Here is a 16,381-nt window from a genome sequence, read left to right as displayed (position 1 = left end):
CTATTGATCTGGTGCTTTAAGGGGGGGGGAACAAAAAAAAAATCTTCTTGGCTGTCTAAAAACTATTGATAACACTACTGATCTGTGCTAGGAAGCCGTGCAGATGGGGAAGGGCGTGGCGAAATTGAAATTTAATTTCCAACAACTTGTTCCTGTTATTTTTACCCTTTTGGACAGGGAGAAACATGGAGTAACAGCCTCAGTCGATGTGGCTGACAGCTCCTGGGAGAGTGCGGCATGGCAACTCAGGAGCCAGGTGCAGCAGGAGGCGACCGTGATCACTGCGCGCAGCGCCGTGCGCACCTGGCACAGCACCATGTGCAGCACCACGTGCACCCAGCACGGCACCACGTGCAGCACCGTGCGCACGCCAGTACAGCGCTACGTGCAGCGCCATGCACACCTGGCACAGCACCACGTGCAGCGCCGTGCGCACCCCAGTACAGCGCCACATGCAGCGCCATGCACACCTGGCACAGCACCATGTGCAGCGCTGTGCGCACGCCAGTACAGCGCTACGTGCAGCGCCATGCACACCTGGCACAGCGCTACGTGCAGCGCCGTGCGCGCCCCAGCTGACCCTGCCGTAGCTGCAGGTTGCCTGCCCCCGGTCACCAGGACGGGACGGGCCCGGCACAGCACACAGATGGCACCAGGGCGGTGCAGCCCGGCAGGAAGCACCGCGTGACGCCGGGGCAGCGTGCGGGGCAGGTGCCATCTCCGGGCACGAGGACAGGGCCAGGAGGCAGCAGCACGGATACGTGAGCTGGGAGGAGCCGGAGGCGCGAGGAGCCACGCGGAGCTGGGGTGCGCTGGGAGGAGTGGGGCGGGTGGGCGTGCGGGTCGCCGGGTTCTGGTTCTTGCTGTTGTCCCCAGAACACGGGGCCGGGCGGGGGCCGGCAGCCCAGTGGGGCAGCGTGCTGCAGCATGCTGGGGCCAGGGCACTGCTGGGGGGCGGCCACGGTGAGGGGCTGGGGCCCGCTCGGGGAGCGGAGGGCGGCTCCGGCTGGGCTCCACGGCGCGGTGGGGGCATCGCTGGGCCCGGCCCCGCAGTGCAGGCCTGGCAGCCCACAGTGTGGCAGGGGTCCCTAGCTCCGCAGGCGGCGAGCGCCCCGTAGCAGGGCAGCGGGTGCTCCACGGCACAGTGGGTGCCCCACGGCAGGGTAGCGGGTGCCAGGCCCAGCCAGCCCCACGGTGCGGGTGGGTGGGCGCAGCCAGAGCCTGCGGGGCGCCAGGCGACGGCTGTCCGCGGCCGGCAGGAGCGGGCGGCTGGGATGCAGCGCCGGGGATGCGGCAGCGCCTCTCGGAGCAGCTGAGCGGTCGCAGGCGAGCAGGCGGCCATGGGGGAGCTGAGCGCCCTTGCGCAGCCGCCGCCAGAGCCGCCACCACGGCAGCCCCAGGTGAGCAGCGCCGGGCCGGGCACGCGGCGTGCACGTGGCAGCGGCAGTGAGGCCGGACGGCCGCGCTGTGCTGCATCCAGGGACACCGGCCAGCAGCAGCACCGGAGCCGCAGCCCGGGGCAGCCCCAGCGTGCTGGGACGAGCGGCAGCCGGCGCTGGAGCCAGGGCGGGTGCTGGCCTGGATCCGGGAGCTGCAGCAGGGCCTGGATGCCTGCTGGGGCAGGAACCGGGAGAGCCTGGCGCAGCTGCAGCGGCAGGAGAGCGCGGCGGAGCGGGAGCAGCGTGACCTGGCCCTGCTGCTGCAGCAGTGCCAGGCACTGATGGGGCAGGTACCGCCACTGCCGCCCCGCCACGGGCGCCGGTGGGCCGCGCACTGCCGCTGCCAGTCTCACTTCCCCCAGGTGCTGCGCTTCGAGGCGGCGCTGCGGCGGCGCTCCCCAGCGGCGCCGGGCCGCCCGGGCTGGGACGAGGGCACCAGCAGCGCCGCCCGGAGCGGGCCAGGCCGGCACCAGGAGCAGGAGCAGAGCGAGGCGCTGCTGAGCAGAGCTGGGGAGCTGGAGGAGCGGGAGCCACGCCAGGACCGGGAGCACCTGAATACGGGTGGCCAGGTGGGGCCACGCAGGGCTGGACCCGCCGCCCGCGAGCACCACGCGCCCATGTGCCCGCCACCGGCAGCGCTGGACCGACGTGTGCAGCTGGGCTCCTCGCGCAGGCGGAGGCAGAAGCGGAGGCGCAGATGGAGACCAAGCGCTGCAGGCAGGAGGAGCCAGCAGCCGAGGAGCTCCAGGCCCCGGGGCGGGACACGCAGCTGCCGAGGGCAGCCGAGCGGAGCAGCGCCACGGAAGGTGGGAGCACCTGGGCTGCGGGGACAGGGGTACTCGGGCTGCAGACTTCTCGGCAGCAAGCCCCGGCCTCGCCAGTGCCGAGGTCCGGCTGCCGCAGACGGCAGGCACCGTCACGGGTGAGGCAGGAAAGTGACCGGCTTCGGTTTGCACCCATGTTTGCATTGGTTACCCACATGCCTAGGCACGCTCTGCCCGTGCTGGTGCTGCACCACCTGCGGCTGCCACGGGCCCCCGTGCATTCGGGGCGCCCTGGGCCGCAGGGCTGCACACCAACCAACCGCCGCTCCCGGGGGGCAGAGGGGCCGTGCGTGCCGGGCCAGCCCCAGCAGCAGCAGGGCAGGCAAGGGGAGGCACCGCCAGCCGGGCCCATTCCCCCGCGCAGCCCTGACGCAACCGCTGGCAGCCCCCAGCCACCTGCCACGCACGGAGGCGCCGCCGTGCCCGTGCCGGGAGAAGGGTGCCCAGTGCCCAGCCAGCCGCGAGCTGCAGGCCGAGCTGTGGGCGCTGCAGCAGCAAACGGCCAGCAGCAGGGCCGAGGTGGCGCAGAGCAGGTAGGTGGCCAGCGCCCACCCGTGGGCCCGCCTCTGCCTGACGGGTAGCAGTGGGGCTGGGGCTGCCACAGCTGGGCTGTGCCCTTGCCCCAGGGAGGTGGCAGAGCAGCTCCGGGCAGAGCTGAGCCAGTGGCAGCAGAAGCAGCAGGCGACCCTTGAGCAGGCACTGCAAGACAAGCATGCCACGGCGCAAGCAGAAGAGAGGCTGCAGCGGAGCCAGGAACAGTTACAAGTCCTGCGGCAGCAGGTAGGGACCTGGCTGTGGGATCCTGCCTGGGGCCAGACAAGCACAGGGTCCTCTCCCACCAGGGAGACTGCTCCCGGGTCAGCCTGGCACCCGTCACCCCCACAGCCATGGATAACCCAGCACCTCTCCGCCCAGTGCCAGGAGCAGGCTGCCACGCAGCGGGAGCTGCAAGAGGAGCTGCGCTGGCAGCAGGACAGGAGAGAAAAGCTCCAACTACAGCTGCAGCAGGAAAAGATGTGGACAACCACCCTCGAGAGAGAGAAAGGGGCCCTACAGCAAAGCCTGTGCCGCAGCAAGCGGGTGGTGAGCTGGGATCAGCAACAGATGGGCCTGGCAGGAAGCAGCATGGGCCACAGCAGTGCAGCACCCACTAAGGTCCTGGCTTCCCTGCAGTTGGAGGAGCAGGAGGAGCTGAGCCAGGGCCTGCAGTGCCACCTGATTCGGCTGCAGGAGGAGCTGGGAGCCACCCAGGCCAGGGAGCAGCAAAGTCAGCGGCAGCTCAGTGGTGCCGAGGAGACCATTCACGTCCTGCAGCAGGAAGTGGCCTCCAGCAGAAAGCACCTGGCAGAGCTGCTAGGACAGGTGAGGGTAGGCGCAGGGCAGCCCCGAGATGCAGCCAGCCACGCAGCCCTCGCTGCCAGAGCGGCAAAGCAGCAACGCTACACAGAGCCTCATTCTGCCTCTGGGCAGCACTGGCCCCAGGTAGGAGCCTCAGCCTGCCTAGGGCCTGGACAACCACTCAGCACTGCAACGTCACGGGCAGGTACAGGACATGCCAACCTTGCGGGCACAGCTGGCCCAGGCCCAGCAAGGAAAAGCCAAACAGGAGGAGGAGATTGCAGCCTACAAGGAGCAGAGGCAGCAGCTCCACTGGGAGCTGAGGAAGCTGCAGGGGTCCCAGGAGCAGAGCAAGCAGGAGGTAAGTGTTCCCTAAGCCTCCCCCCAGGGTACGAGGGACCTATGTGCAGACTGCCTCCCTCCCTCACTGCCTCTGCTCCTCGTGCAGGCCAAGTCCCTTGAGAAGAGGCTGCAGGAGCTGAGCAGCCAAGCCCAGCAGTGGCAGCAGCTGCACCAGGACAGCGAGCGAGCTCTGGCCACACGGGAAGAAGAGCTGGTTGTTTGCAAGGTGGAGCTGGCCTTCCTCAAGGAAGAGCTCAGCAAGGCCCTGGAGCAGGTGCGAGACAGGAACAGGCAAGCACCAGGGGCAGTGGTGCCTCCTAAGTACCTCCTAAGGGTAGAAGGAGCCTGGGCTGGATCCCTGGCCCCAGGGGAAAGTAGATCCTAGCCCAGAGGGAGAACAGAGCTGCTGAGGACAAGCCAGGGGCAGTGGCACACTGCAGAGCCCAGGCCACCACGGGAGGGAGCTGTAGGTCTGTCAGCAGCAGCAGGGCTGAACACACCCTTCCTTGCTCCCTTGCTAGAAAGAAGCCCTTCAGCACGAAAGTAACATGCTACGACAGAAGATTGCAGTCACTGGTGCTGAGGTAACAGTCCTTCCCTTCTCCAAACTTGCTCTCCAGAGCATCAGACAACTCCAGACCCTCTCCTCAGCCCCAAAGGCTGCTGGCCCTAGCACAGCTCCAGCCCTGAGCACATAGAGGCTAGGCCAGCAGTTGCCACCCTGAGGGCTGTCTCTTTCAGGCAGAAGCCCTGCGCTCCTCACTCACTCTGGCACGTTCTGACAGCAGCAGGCTGCACCGGGAAAGTGAGCTACTGCTGGTCAACATCAGCCAGTGGGTGAAAAAGCAGAAGTGAGTGAAAAGCTGCACGAGAGCAGAGAAAGGCAAGTGGCTGCTTTCTCCACCCCTGGCAACAACTAACCCCAGCTCACACCTTGTTTTCAGGCAGTCAAATGAGAAACTAGGGCAAAAGATCCAGCAGCAAGTCAAGCAGATTGCTGAGCTGACAGGCGAGAAGGAGTAAGTGGTGAGCATGGAGAGATGGTCTGAGAGCTCTCTGCTGAGAGCAGTTACTGCTGACCAGAGTGGTGCATGGGACAGAAAAACCACCACTGGACCACCCAAGCTCCCATAAGGCGAGCAGATCAAGATGCATTCCTGCACTACTTCCTCACCTCATCTTCCCTGCCTTTCCTCTAGGCAGCTCCAAAACACACTGGGAAGGTTGCAGGAGGAAAACAAGTACCTCAGGGTCAGAGCAGATGAGCAGCACTGCAAGTGTGAGCAGGCGAAGGCTGAAGGCTCTGCGAGCAGAGCTCCTGTCACAGCCTGGCCGGAAACAGTGCTAGGCCTGTGCTCCTGCGTGTAGAGGGACAGCTGGGCAGTGGCTGCCCAGGGCACAGGTCGTGCAAGAGCCGCCTTTGCAGTAGTCCAGGCCACAGCTGGGCCAGGCTCAGGTTGTCTTTGCCCTCAGAGATAGTGTAATTCTGTGTATTGGTTCAGGCTCTGTGGGGCAGTAACTTGACTGCACCAGCCCTGCACAGTTCTGCAGGGCTGCCTTCATCCAGCACTTGTCCCCAGAATGAGAAGCAGCACAAAACAAAGCAAGGGTCAAAGACTAACAACCTTTAAACAAATAAAATTATTTCTGTTCTGTAGCAAAAGTAGTGCCAAGCACCAAAGCCTTCCTGGGCCACAAGCTGTAGCAAGCCAAGCAGTCAGAGGAGCTTAGCGCTCTCCTGAGACTCAGCTGCTCCTGGAAGCCTCGAAGCAACGGGCACTGCCTTCTCAGAGGCCAAAGCGGGCTGGGGTGCGTCGTGGCGTCAGGGGCTCCCCCTGCTCCTTCCGCCCAGGGGTGTAGATTTTAGTAGACCTACCACGAGAAGATGAGGGTGATTAGAAGAGGACAGAAGATGCAAGCTATTCCCACATCAGGGATGCCTGGGTGGGAGGTACGCATGGAGATTTGGGCGGTCGCCTGTTGAAGGGCAGCCCATAGCCAGACAAGGCCAGTACCTACCTTGCACTGCCCAGCGGGTTACGGCGTTCCTGTTCCTCCCGGCGGGCACGCAGCTGCTCCTCAGCCAGAGCCATCTCCTCCTCCATGAGAGATGCTTCCTCCTTAGCACGGCGGCGGTTCTCCTGGGGCAAGGCAGCAGCAGGTCAGAGACAGGCAGAGGCCCGGGCAGCAGCAGTCTTTGCAGGCCCACAGGCCTGATCTCTCCACATCACCACACACACCACCCGGACAGGCTGTACTAAAACAGGCATGCAGTGGGGCTGTACGCAGCAAGCACCCCACCCAGGTACACGCTCCTTTGCAATATAGCAGTCTGCTTTATGCTATTCAGCTATCTGGTCCTGGACAGGAGACTCACTTGGCTTGACTTGCCAGCATGTTTGATACTGTAGAACATGGGGCCCAGCTCTGCCAGCCACTCTCCATCCACAGCAGTGACACACTGCATGTATTCCTGCATAGACAGAAGGAAAGACCAGGGTAACAGGATGGCACTCTCAGGACTTAGGTACCATTTCCAGAGCCTTGGCAACTCCCTCCCTCACCCACTTGCCAACAGCAGTTCTCAAGCTAGGGATATACCCCTTCCAGGTGATTCCTCCTGGCCTCAGAAAGCTGCTACGGGCTGAACTTGGTGAGACTGCAAAGAGTCTCTATATAACCTACATCTGCCAAGAAAAGTCACCCAGGAAGGAACAAACAGAATTTTGCAAATGGCAAAAGGACATGCATGGTTAGCAGGGAGGAAGGACAAGAACTGCCGCTCTAATGCATCCTGGTATCACAGCAAAGCCCTCCCACCTTCCTCAGAGATCTTCTCGTTCTTCCCACCAGTTCTGAAACACAAACTCACCTTGGTGGTCATGACCAGTTCATGATACACAATGTAGTCTGGTGTGTAGCCCATGCCAAACAGGGAGCTTGTGGGGTGCAGGTGGCAGGGCATGCCTGTGCGGATGTTCACATATTCTCCAATGCCCTGCACAGAGAATCATGGATAGCACATGTGTGACAGACACAGCCTTTCATCCTTCAGACTAGTACAGAGCCCTCTCACCTTCAGCTTTGCAGCCTGATGGAAATACGCAGCACAGATACACTTCCTGACAACATCCCAGTCAGTGCCACAGGATGCCAGGCTCATCCGCTGCTGCACCATGATGTCCTTAAGCTGGGCACGCACCTCTCGCACCTGCAAGAATTCGTAACAATTAGGTCCATCTCCTGCATAAGGCTCCATCCCACAGCCCATTGCCACAGCCTCACCTTCCGCATGGCCTTAGCATGGATGAAATGCTGGTTGCACCACAGTGTAGAGTAGTTGTTGTTTTTCCACTGCAGGTAAACATTCAGGTAAGTCAAGTGATCACTCTCTGGGACAGCAAATTTCTCCCTCACCTGGTCACTCTCCTCCTCTCGGCCCTGAGGGATGAGCAAAGAACACAGGTTAATCAAAGGGCAGGGGAAGGCCCCACACTGCTAGAGAAGCGACCAAGTACCTTAGGCCGATAGAATATGGCAGGCACAGACAGCATGGACACAATGAGCAAGATCTCAGAACTGCAACCCATGTCACAGGAGACAATGAGCATTTTGGAGAGTGCAGGATCGAGTGGGAACTCCACCATGAGACGTCCTGTAGAGGTCAGACCACCTGCAGGAACAGCAAAGGAATCAGCAGCCAGGCAGATCCCAGCTGTCCCATGGACTGACAGCCTATCCCAGCAGCCAGTACCTGTGTTATCTAGTGCCCCCAGGATCCACAGCTGGTACATGGAGTTCAGCATGTTGTCCTCAGGGGGTGGATCCATGAAGTGGAACTGCAGCAGGTCCTGCACACCCAGGGACTTGAGTAAAAGCACCACATTAGCAAGGTTGGTGCGCTGGATTTCAGGCACCGTGGTGGTCAAGAGCTCGTTCTTGTAGGCGCTCTGGGTGTAGAGCCTAGGGAACACACACAAAGAGCATGCTCCCCCTGTTCAGATCACTGTTCCTCACTGAACAACCAACCCTTTCCCAACCCAGAAAGGCAGCGCACAGGGCAGCAGCTCTGCACTCAGTCAGATCAGCAAGCTGGACCCCAGGGAGGAACCTCTCCCCAAGACATAGTGCTGCCTCCCAGCACATAGAAGTGCCTGGGCTGCAACACTGTATACACACTGGAGCACAGTCCTTCCCTGTGCACAGACTAGTCTCAAAGCAAAGTCTCAGGGAAGCTGCCTTTGACTAGGCTGAAGATCGATGAGGTAGGGGCGAGATGCTTACCCAAAGCCTGCCCCCTGCAAATATATAACCAGATATCAAGCTGAGGACATGACAAAAACACAAACACAGTGAGGTGCCAACCTGAAGCAGTGTCCTGGGCCTGTCCGGCCAGCTCGACCTGCTCTCTGATTGGCATTGGCTTGACTGATGGGGTAGATCTGCAGCGCATCCATGCCTATGCGGGGGTTGAAAACCTGTGGGGCAAGAGAAGAGTATATTGAAACAAGCGAAAAGCTGGGTCACTGCTACAGAACTCCCTCAATCTAACCCCAGAGATCATGGATGTGAACAGACAAGAAACCTTTGCTTACCTTCAACTTGCAATAGCCAGAGTCAATCACAAACATGATGCCATCCACCGTCAGGGAGGTCTCTGCGATGTTGGTGGCAACAATGCATTTCCTGACCCCATCTGGAGCCTGCAAGCGTACCACACACCATTCAGATCCCTGAGCAAGATCCCTTGCCTGAGGAAGGCTGCAGAGCAGCAATACTGAACCCAGAAGGACAGGGGAACCCTTTGGAAGGTGAGAAAGTACATGCTATATGTCACTCTCCACATGCAATATAACAAGTATCTCTTGTTATCTTCCCTGCACTAGCAACCCCAGTCCCCACCCCCATCACAGACCACACATCAGCACCTTCTGGAAGATCTTGGCCTGCAAGTCTGAAGGTAACTGAGAATATATAGGCAGTACAGCAAGAGCAGGTGCCTTCTCCAGCTCCTCAAGGTGCTCCACAATTTGCTCTGAGGTCACCTGGATGCAAAGTGAGCTGTTAACTTGAGATTAAAGCAACAAGGAGTAGGACAGTGCCTGCCCTCCCAGCTCACCTCAATGTCTTCCTGGCCAGGCATGAAGACAAGAATGTCTCCAGGAGCACCAGAGAGATGCACTTGCAGGGCTTGTTTTACTGCAGCCTCCACATAATCCTCTTGTGGGGTCTGAAAGCACAGTCCAGGTTACAGATACTGATATCTCGCCTCTCCCATCCTGTGCACAACACTGCATCATAGTAGGTCTATCCCTCTTCTTTCTTCCCTGCCTACCGCAGGGCACAGTACAGGGAAGTCACAACATCCTCCCACCACAGCTGACCTTTTTGCAATGCTGACCTCACCTTGCTAAAGAGAATGTCAACAGGAAACGTGCGCCCAGGAATGTGGAAAATGGGAACATTCCCAAAGAAGGAAGCAAACTTATCCGCATCCATAGTGGCTGAGGTGACAACAAGCTTCAGATCTGAGCGTCGGGCCACCACCTTGGAAACAGATGGAAGGAACAATAAGAAAGTGGCATTCGTACAAGGCTCTAGGCTGCTTCCATTACTGCTAAGACAACAGTACAGGACAGAGCTTCCTCCATACACCCTAGAGGCACTAGCTACTATTGCCAGGAAGGATGTACGTGGTATGTTCTGTTCAGGCAAAAGATAGGCTGACTCCAGTCTGGAAAGCCTTAAGCCTGCAAACACCTCTGTACCTAGAGCTTCCAGCAGTTAGCTAGCAAGCCTCTGCAGCATTTATGCCCTAGAGAAGATTCAACCCACCAGAACCAGGGACCAGGGGTGTTGCCACAGTGAGAGCAGACAGACATGTAGCAGACATGTAGCACAGTTTCTGCTTCTTTCCCTCTCCCAGACCCTAGGGAGAAGTGCTGTTTGTGCCAACACTCTTACCCATCAAATACTCTAAGATCAGCTCAGTGCTCCACACCACTGCCCTCCCTCTTGTTCAGCCTCACACACACCTCCCGAAGCAGGCCAAAGAGCACATCAGTGTTGAGCGAGCGCTCGTGTGCCTCATCCATGATGATAGCACTATAGTGGTCCAGATCAGCCTCTCGCAGTGACTCACGAAGGAGAATCCCATCCGTCATGTATTTGATCACTGTGTTCTCTGAAGTACAGTCCTCAAAGCGGATGGCATAGCCCACCTGGGAGGGAAGAGATATCATCAAGTCTTCCAACAGCCCCATGCACTCGCTGTTTGCACACTGCACCTCTGCACTCATTGGCAGACTCACCTCCTCTCCCAGACGCACCCCCATCTCTTCACTGACCCGCTTGGCAACAGACATAGCCGCAACTCTGCGGGGCTGGGTGCAGCCAATCATGCCGTAGTCCGTGTAGCCATCCTCATGGAGGTACTGTGTCAGCTGAGTTGTCTTCCCACTCCCCGTCTCCCCCACCACAACCACAATGCTGTTGTCCCTGAAGAGACGGAAAGAATATTTCTTCATACATCACAAAGAAGGGCTCTTTCATTCGCAGCCCTAGTTGGCCACACAAGAGTCCTGCTACAGTTTAGGCAAGAGAGGTGCTGCCAACTACAGAAAAAATGGATGTTTTCCTGAAGGTACAGCTCCAAACAGGCCATGAACCTAGGAGAGATTCTACCTTGGGTTCCTGTGATGTGAGAAAATGCCCCAAAGTTGACCAAGCTCCCTACAGCCATACCTGAGAATGGAGAGCAGCTCTTGCTGCACAGCAAAAATTGGCAGATACTGCCTTTGCTCCAGGATTGATTTCTTCTTGGCAAACTCACTGCTTGCTTCACTCTTTTCTTTCATGTGTTCAGCAAATTTCTGCTCAGTCCTGAGGAAACACCAGAAATTCTGAACCTGACTCTCTATAGGCTTTACTATGCCTATAGCATAGGCCTATCACAAGCTAACCAGGAAGAATACAAGGGCAGCTCCTACCTGTAATCCACTTTTCCATCTTCTGTCACCATCTCGTCCTTCTCCTCCTCTTTCTTGATCCCCATAATGTCTCCTAGTTTTGTGCCTGCCAGTTCCCAATGTTTATGCTGAGCCTGGAAGGGTGGAGAACAGCATCGCTTTGGCAACCAACATAGCTGCAACTCTGAGAACAGCATCACTTTGCCAGAGCAAGGACTGATAAATCATTCTTCTCCAGTCTTATTCAAAATATAAGGCTGGAAAAGCGCTATCCCACAATTCCTAAAGCTATGACACAGAACACTCTTCCTGTTCCTACATCAAGTCTCCCTCTTCCAACTGAACCAGAGCAGAGCTTTTACATGCTGGTCATGATGTAGAGACTTCAAGCACTGGATAGCCAACAGCTTCCTAAGAAAGTGGTTCTACCCTTCTATTAAGTTTGTACTTAAACCTATACAAATCTGAACCAGACAGAATCTTCCTGCTCCTGACAGGAGCCATGTGCCTCTCTCTCACCTTCGATATCAGAAGCTCAGCTTCTGCCTCAATTCCACTCATAGAATAAATGCCTCAAATCCAGTTCATTTTGTTTTCAAGAAACATATCTGAGCTTTCTCTGCCACTGTCCCATTAGCTTTAGAGAAACCCTTTGGAAAACATCCAAAAAACCTAATGTGCTATTTTCATGGATAATACAGAATCACAGAACAGATGAGGCTGGAAGGGACCTCTGAGGATCTTCTAGTCCAACCACTCTGCTCAAAGCATAGTCAGCTAGAACAGCTTGCTCAGGACTGTATGCACTCAGGTTCTAAATATCTCCAAAGACAGAGACTGTCCTACTGCTCCTCAGAACCTCCTCTTCTCCTAAAACATGACAAGATCCTTACTGCTGACATGCTGACTGCTGGCTGCCCTGTGTTTTCCCACTGCTCTTCTCTCATGATCCAAATGCCCTTTGGATCAGACTCCTCTGTACAAGCATACAGTAAATTATACCCCAAGCAGTGCCTAAGGAAATCACATCACAGCAGCTGCTTATGAGACAATGCAATGACTGGACTATCTGGATATCACAAGTGGCAAAAACAGGGTGAACTCTTTTTTGCCATTAATGCCAAAACCCATATTCTGTAAAGCCCAAACAAAGGTTGTAAGTCATGATATAAGATACATAGTGTGGGGAGACAGGTCAAAAGGTCACACCATACCCTTTTCCGCTCCTTTTGCTCCCTGTGCTTGCGCACTAGCTGGCTACCTTTCCGAGCAATGATGGCCAAATCTGAGGTGGCATCCTTGACAGGAATAACCGGCTCTGGCTAGAGGAAAGAGGTATCACTTCAGTACAGATTGCTCACACTTGTGGGGCTCCCCCATCAGCACCTTTGGCCACAGTCCCTACCTGCTTGGTGAAGACTATCCTCCCATCTAGGAAAGGAGGCACCAGGTTGTGCACCAGCAGATGCACTTTGGCTGAGTTATCCTCCTCAAAGTCTTCATCCACCTCAAGACGATGAACCACTCCACTGGTCAGCATGCGATTTGTCTCCCAGCGTTCATTATCCTACAAAAAACAAGATTTCTATTGTGTAACACAAGATTTAACTACTACCTTCCTTCATATTACACTCAAGAACAGCCAAAAGACTCCTTATACCTACCACACAGTACGTATAGCTCAAATGAAGTGCAGGGCAAAAGAAAAAAGCAACACAGCCAAATGCAAAGCACTGCATAACTGTGAACAACTCAGTTTAGCCTAACTTTTATTCCCTAAATAGCAAGCTAAAAGCAGCCAGTCACTCAAGGCAAATCTTTTTCTCTGCCTGGGGAAATACACCAGAGTTACGCCACATGGCTTCAAGCATTGACAGCATCCAGAGCTACATCCCAAAGTCTGCTTTCCCCAAAACGGGAACAAGACTGAAGCCCCAAGAAAAGCCTGAGAGATCACATCAGAACACTGAGCTCAGGTTTAGGCCCTGCGCTGGCAACAGGACGAAACTGAATAAACCTGGAAAACAAATAACAAGGAACACTAAAGGTTTCAGTATAGAGAGCCGGACAGCAAGCACTAGCGAAGAAATGGTAACCAAAAACGGCAGGGTACGTGAAACTGACTGTACGAAGTACCTGGTAAACAGGACTGTCTTGATGAAAATGCATGACAGACATTGTCCACAAGGCCCCTGCCATACTCAGAACACACCAAGAAGCCTGGACACAACCCTACAGGCGTGCTGAGGGCAGCAGCCCTAAGCGTCCACTGGGCAGCAGTGCACAGCCCTAGTACTGTAATTCACGTCCAGAATAGTAGCAGCATGGCCCTCTGTATTCCTGAAGCTCTGGATACTGCGATCCATTACAAAGTGGCTCTAATGAGGAATTCTGTCCCATGCAGAAGATGCAGGGCCTCACTTTCCAAGGAGCTTACCAGTAGTTTCCCTGGAATCCCTCATTCAGTCTGGGCCAGTACAAAGATTGTCCTCTCCATCCGACAGCAAGGGCTCAGCCTTCCCTGTCAGCACGCGGGTCTTTTAAGAAGCAGCAAAAAAAGCACTCCTCACACATTCAGAGCAGCCACCCTGCATCTCGCCCCTACCTCATTGATCTGCCGCCGCTGCGCAGAGATGCGCTTCTGCCTCTGCTTGTGCAAGTGCTGCTCCCGCTTCTTCACATACTCCTCAGAGGAGTAGGCCAAGGGATTGTGAAACTCATCGTAGCCCTCATCCATCATGTACCAGTCCCGGTCAGCTTGCTGGAATGGGAGAGAGACCAGACAGCTTAGGGCTGCACCCCAGCCCAGCAGGCCAGGGAGGCGCTGGAAACCCCTCATGGCACAAGCCTGCACGGGATGCTCTCCGGCCCGGGCCCCAGCCTGCCCTTCCCCATCTTGCCGCCCGAGGGAGCCCGTACACCACAAACGGCCCCACAGCACTGGCCCATGACCCGGAACAGCGGCCCCCAAGGCCCAGCTCTCCCTGCTCCTCTGGGTGGCAGGCGGGCAGCTCAAAGCAAGGTTATCTGCTGGACACCCAGCTCCCAGACCATCTGCAGGTGTTCCTACCCGCTGGTCATCCTCCCACTGCTGCCGCTCCTCCTCTGTCTCAAAGGCAATGCCCTCTTCCCCATCTTCACGCCGCCCTAGAGAAAGCAAATTAGTAAGTTCAGGCGCCCCAGCCCCACCCTGTTGCCATCTGTAGAGGAAATCCCACAGAACCTTTCTTTGTGCTATAGAGCATGAGGAGGAGGATTAAGCCCCAGCCCAGCCAGCCCAGCCTCAGGCTCCTCACCTCTCCCTCTGGACAGCCGTGGCGTGGCCCCCAGGTGCCTCCGGTCATCAGCCCATTCATTATATTTGTACGACGGGGTGGGCAACGGTGTCTTATCCAAGTATCTGCTCCTCACAGACCTGAGGAAATAGCACAGAGGAAGAATTAATGCCCAGAGCCAGATATTGCTCTTGCACATTCTCTCTCCCTTCTGTAGATTACCAACTCATAGCTACAGCCCTTTGCTCCAGGTAGATACCTGTCCCGATCTCTTCGCTCTGTGTCTCGCAAGGATGATACCCTATGGCTGCGCTCAGAGTCCCGATAGGAAGGCGTAGGCGATGGAGATTCCCACTGTGAGCGGCGGGTACTGCTGTAACCATCATCTTCCTCCCAACTGGAGCGAGATGGTGTGGCTGCATCTAGAAGAGATGGGGTTTGACACCTGATGTTCACACAGTGGCCTAGTACATCTGGAGCCACCTTATATCTTCTAGCAAGGAGCACAGAGACAGCGTACCCGTTTGCTCTCCCTCTAAGAGACAGTGCTGACCCAGTAAGTCAGGGGAAACTGGCCAAAGGACCACATCCTTATCACACAGCCCCAGAAGAGATCCCCAGAGGGCTGGCATCAGCCAGACCTCCACACACAACCGGCTAATGACCAGACTAACGACCAGGAAAAGCTTTATACTTGTGCTAACCACAGTCCTTAGAAAACGCAGACATTGTTACCCATGCATACCTGGCAAAACAGCCGGAACCCAGAAAAGGAATGCAACTCTTCCCATTAAGAATCTGTAAGAACCCTACCTCGCCTCACTCCTACCTTTAGGCCTGTGTCTGGGACTCTCTGGTTCACTCCTCCTGCTGCTCCGCTCTGATGAACCATCCCTCTCTGACCTGCTGCTGTGGCGACTTCTGTCCCGATCCTCTGCAGATAGAAGATAAAATAGATAAGATTAGGTGCTCAGTGCACAAACAGGCTTCCTAAGTCCGCCCCAGATGACTCCCTGAAGATTAATCAAGAACTATAAAGATGCTGAGTGACAGACTCAAAGGCCCAAAGCAGGAAGAGTCATAAAGATCTCAGAGCACTTACCACGGTCTCGTTTACGGTCATGGTCTCTATCCCTACTGCGTTCCTTCTTTCGCTCCTTCTCCTCCTTGGAGGAAGCAAAGACACCTTGCTCCCGACGCTCCCTTTCTCGCTGTCGGCTGCGTTCCCAAAACTCCTCACTGACACCCCCCGTGTAGGAAGGTGTTTCCACGTGGGCAGAACGGTAATGTCTGGAGAGACAGAGCAGAGAAAAAAAGTGCTGAGAAATAGCTAGCCCTTGACTTGCCTCATGCAACTGTAGTCTCAATTTCTGCTATAGCAGGAGTCTGTGGTCAAAAATGCTCTCCCCGTCCTTTGGTAACAGCCCAGCACATCTGTTCTTACTTTCAGCTATGGGCAGACTACAGCCTCCACAGAGCTGCAGTCAGCCAGTCGCATGGATAGGATAACTAGCTTTTCTAGGCCTAACAGACTCAAGAACACTCCTGGCTGTAACATCTCAGGGAAGGCACCACCAGAAGAGCTTTTCCCAAACCTCCTCAGACCCACAGAACTATCCAACAGACCTCTGCCAAGGAGATCTACAGACCTTCTTGCCACATAGGCCCCTGCTTGCCCCAGAGCTCATCCCCAGAGACATGCAGCAACAGTGAAGCGCCACAGAGCACGCTCATGCTTGTGCCTCCCAACAAGGACCCAACAGCTGCAAAATGCCCATTGCCACCCAGGCTCCCAGGGAGGACCCAACAGCTGCAAAACACCCAGTGCCACCAGCAGCTCCAGAGACCCCCCCAGCAGTCCCCACCTATCTTTGCGGCTGCTCCGACTGCTTTGGTCGATCTCCTCCTCATCCTCCTCCTCCGCGGGGCTGCCGGCCTCATCCCGGCCCTCCTCCCAGTCCCTGTAGGAGGAGACCCGAGACCGCTTCCCGCCGGCCTCCTCCTCGCGCTCCCGCCGCTTCTGGGCCGCTAGCACGTCCAGGCCCAGCAGGGAGGCCCGCGGCGCCGGCGCCTTGAAGACGTGCTGCTCGGCGGCGGCGCTCCGCTTCCGCACCACCAGCCCGCCGGCCTCGCCGGCCGTGCTCGTCCCCGCCAGCCGGTGCAGCGACTCTTCGCCCGCCTCGCCCATCGCCGCC

General features: G+C 56.8%; 2 protein-coding genes across 2 annotated transcripts; one reads left to right on the top strand and one right to left on the bottom strand.

Moving 5' to 3' along the window:
- The first annotated feature begins 1,340 nt into the window (after positions 1 to 1,340).
- PMFBP1 (polyamine modulated factor 1 binding protein 1) lies at positions 1,341 to 5,311 on the top strand. The gene is given in 10 exon segments (XM_085305744.1): positions 1,341 to 1,400; positions 1,481 to 1,729; positions 1,802 to 2,008; positions 2,113 to 2,245; positions 2,649 to 2,796; positions 2,845 to 3,043; positions 3,437 to 3,625; positions 3,807 to 4,217; positions 4,685 to 4,794; positions 5,143 to 5,311. Coding segments are annotated over 10 exon segments (1,875 nt in total).
- Positions 5,312 to 5,553: 242 nt separating this feature from the next.
- DHX38 (DEAH-box helicase 38) lies at positions 5,554 to 16,375 on the bottom strand. The gene is made up of 26 exons (XM_085305721.1): positions 16,052 to 16,375; positions 15,289 to 15,476; positions 15,016 to 15,120; positions 14,446 to 14,608; positions 14,208 to 14,326; positions 13,982 to 14,058; positions 13,517 to 13,672; positions 12,317 to 12,478; positions 12,126 to 12,233; positions 10,933 to 11,045; positions 10,688 to 10,825; positions 10,255 to 10,441; positions 9,979 to 10,164; positions 9,350 to 9,490; positions 9,063 to 9,173; positions 8,872 to 8,988; positions 8,539 to 8,646; positions 8,309 to 8,421; positions 7,698 to 7,906; positions 7,462 to 7,616; positions 7,229 to 7,384; positions 7,020 to 7,154; positions 6,816 to 6,941; positions 6,321 to 6,416; positions 5,963 to 6,084; positions 5,554 to 5,815 (listed from the first exon to the last, which is right to left on the bottom strand). Exons 1-26 carry the CDS (start codon positions 16,372 to 16,374, stop codon positions 5,731 to 5,733), a joined length of 3,699 nt encoding a protein of 1,232 aa, XP_085161847.1. The 5' UTR covers position 16,375; the 3' UTR covers positions 5,554 to 5,730.
- Positions 16,376 to 16,381: the final 6 nt, after the last annotated feature.

This window comes from Rhea americana, unplaced genomic scaffold (genome assembly GCF_003343005.1).
Source record: "Rhea americana isolate MKP2758 unplaced genomic scaffold, rheAme1 scaffold_226, whole genome shotgun sequence".
NCBI lineage: Eukaryota > Metazoa > Chordata > Aves > Rheiformes > Rheidae > Rhea > Rhea americana.
Note: the sequence above shows the minus strand (reverse complement) of the source record. Positions and strands in the feature narration are given on the sequence as shown.

Excerpts from the sequence above, each read along its gene's own strand:
- DHX38 (XM_085305721.1), bottom strand. The coding sequence starts at position 16,374 with ATGGGCGAGGCGGGCGAAGAGTCGCTGCACCGGCTGGCGGGGACGAGC. Across the intron at positions 14,609-15,015 it reads TCCCAGACACAGGCCTAAAG|ATGCAGCCACACCATCTCGC; the intron begins GTAGGAGTGAGG and ends CATCTCTTCTAG. Across the intron at positions 6,942-7,019 it reads ATCAGGCTGCAAAGCTGAAG|GGCATTGGAGAATATGTGAA; the intron begins GTGAGAGGGCTC and ends TTCTCTGTGCAG.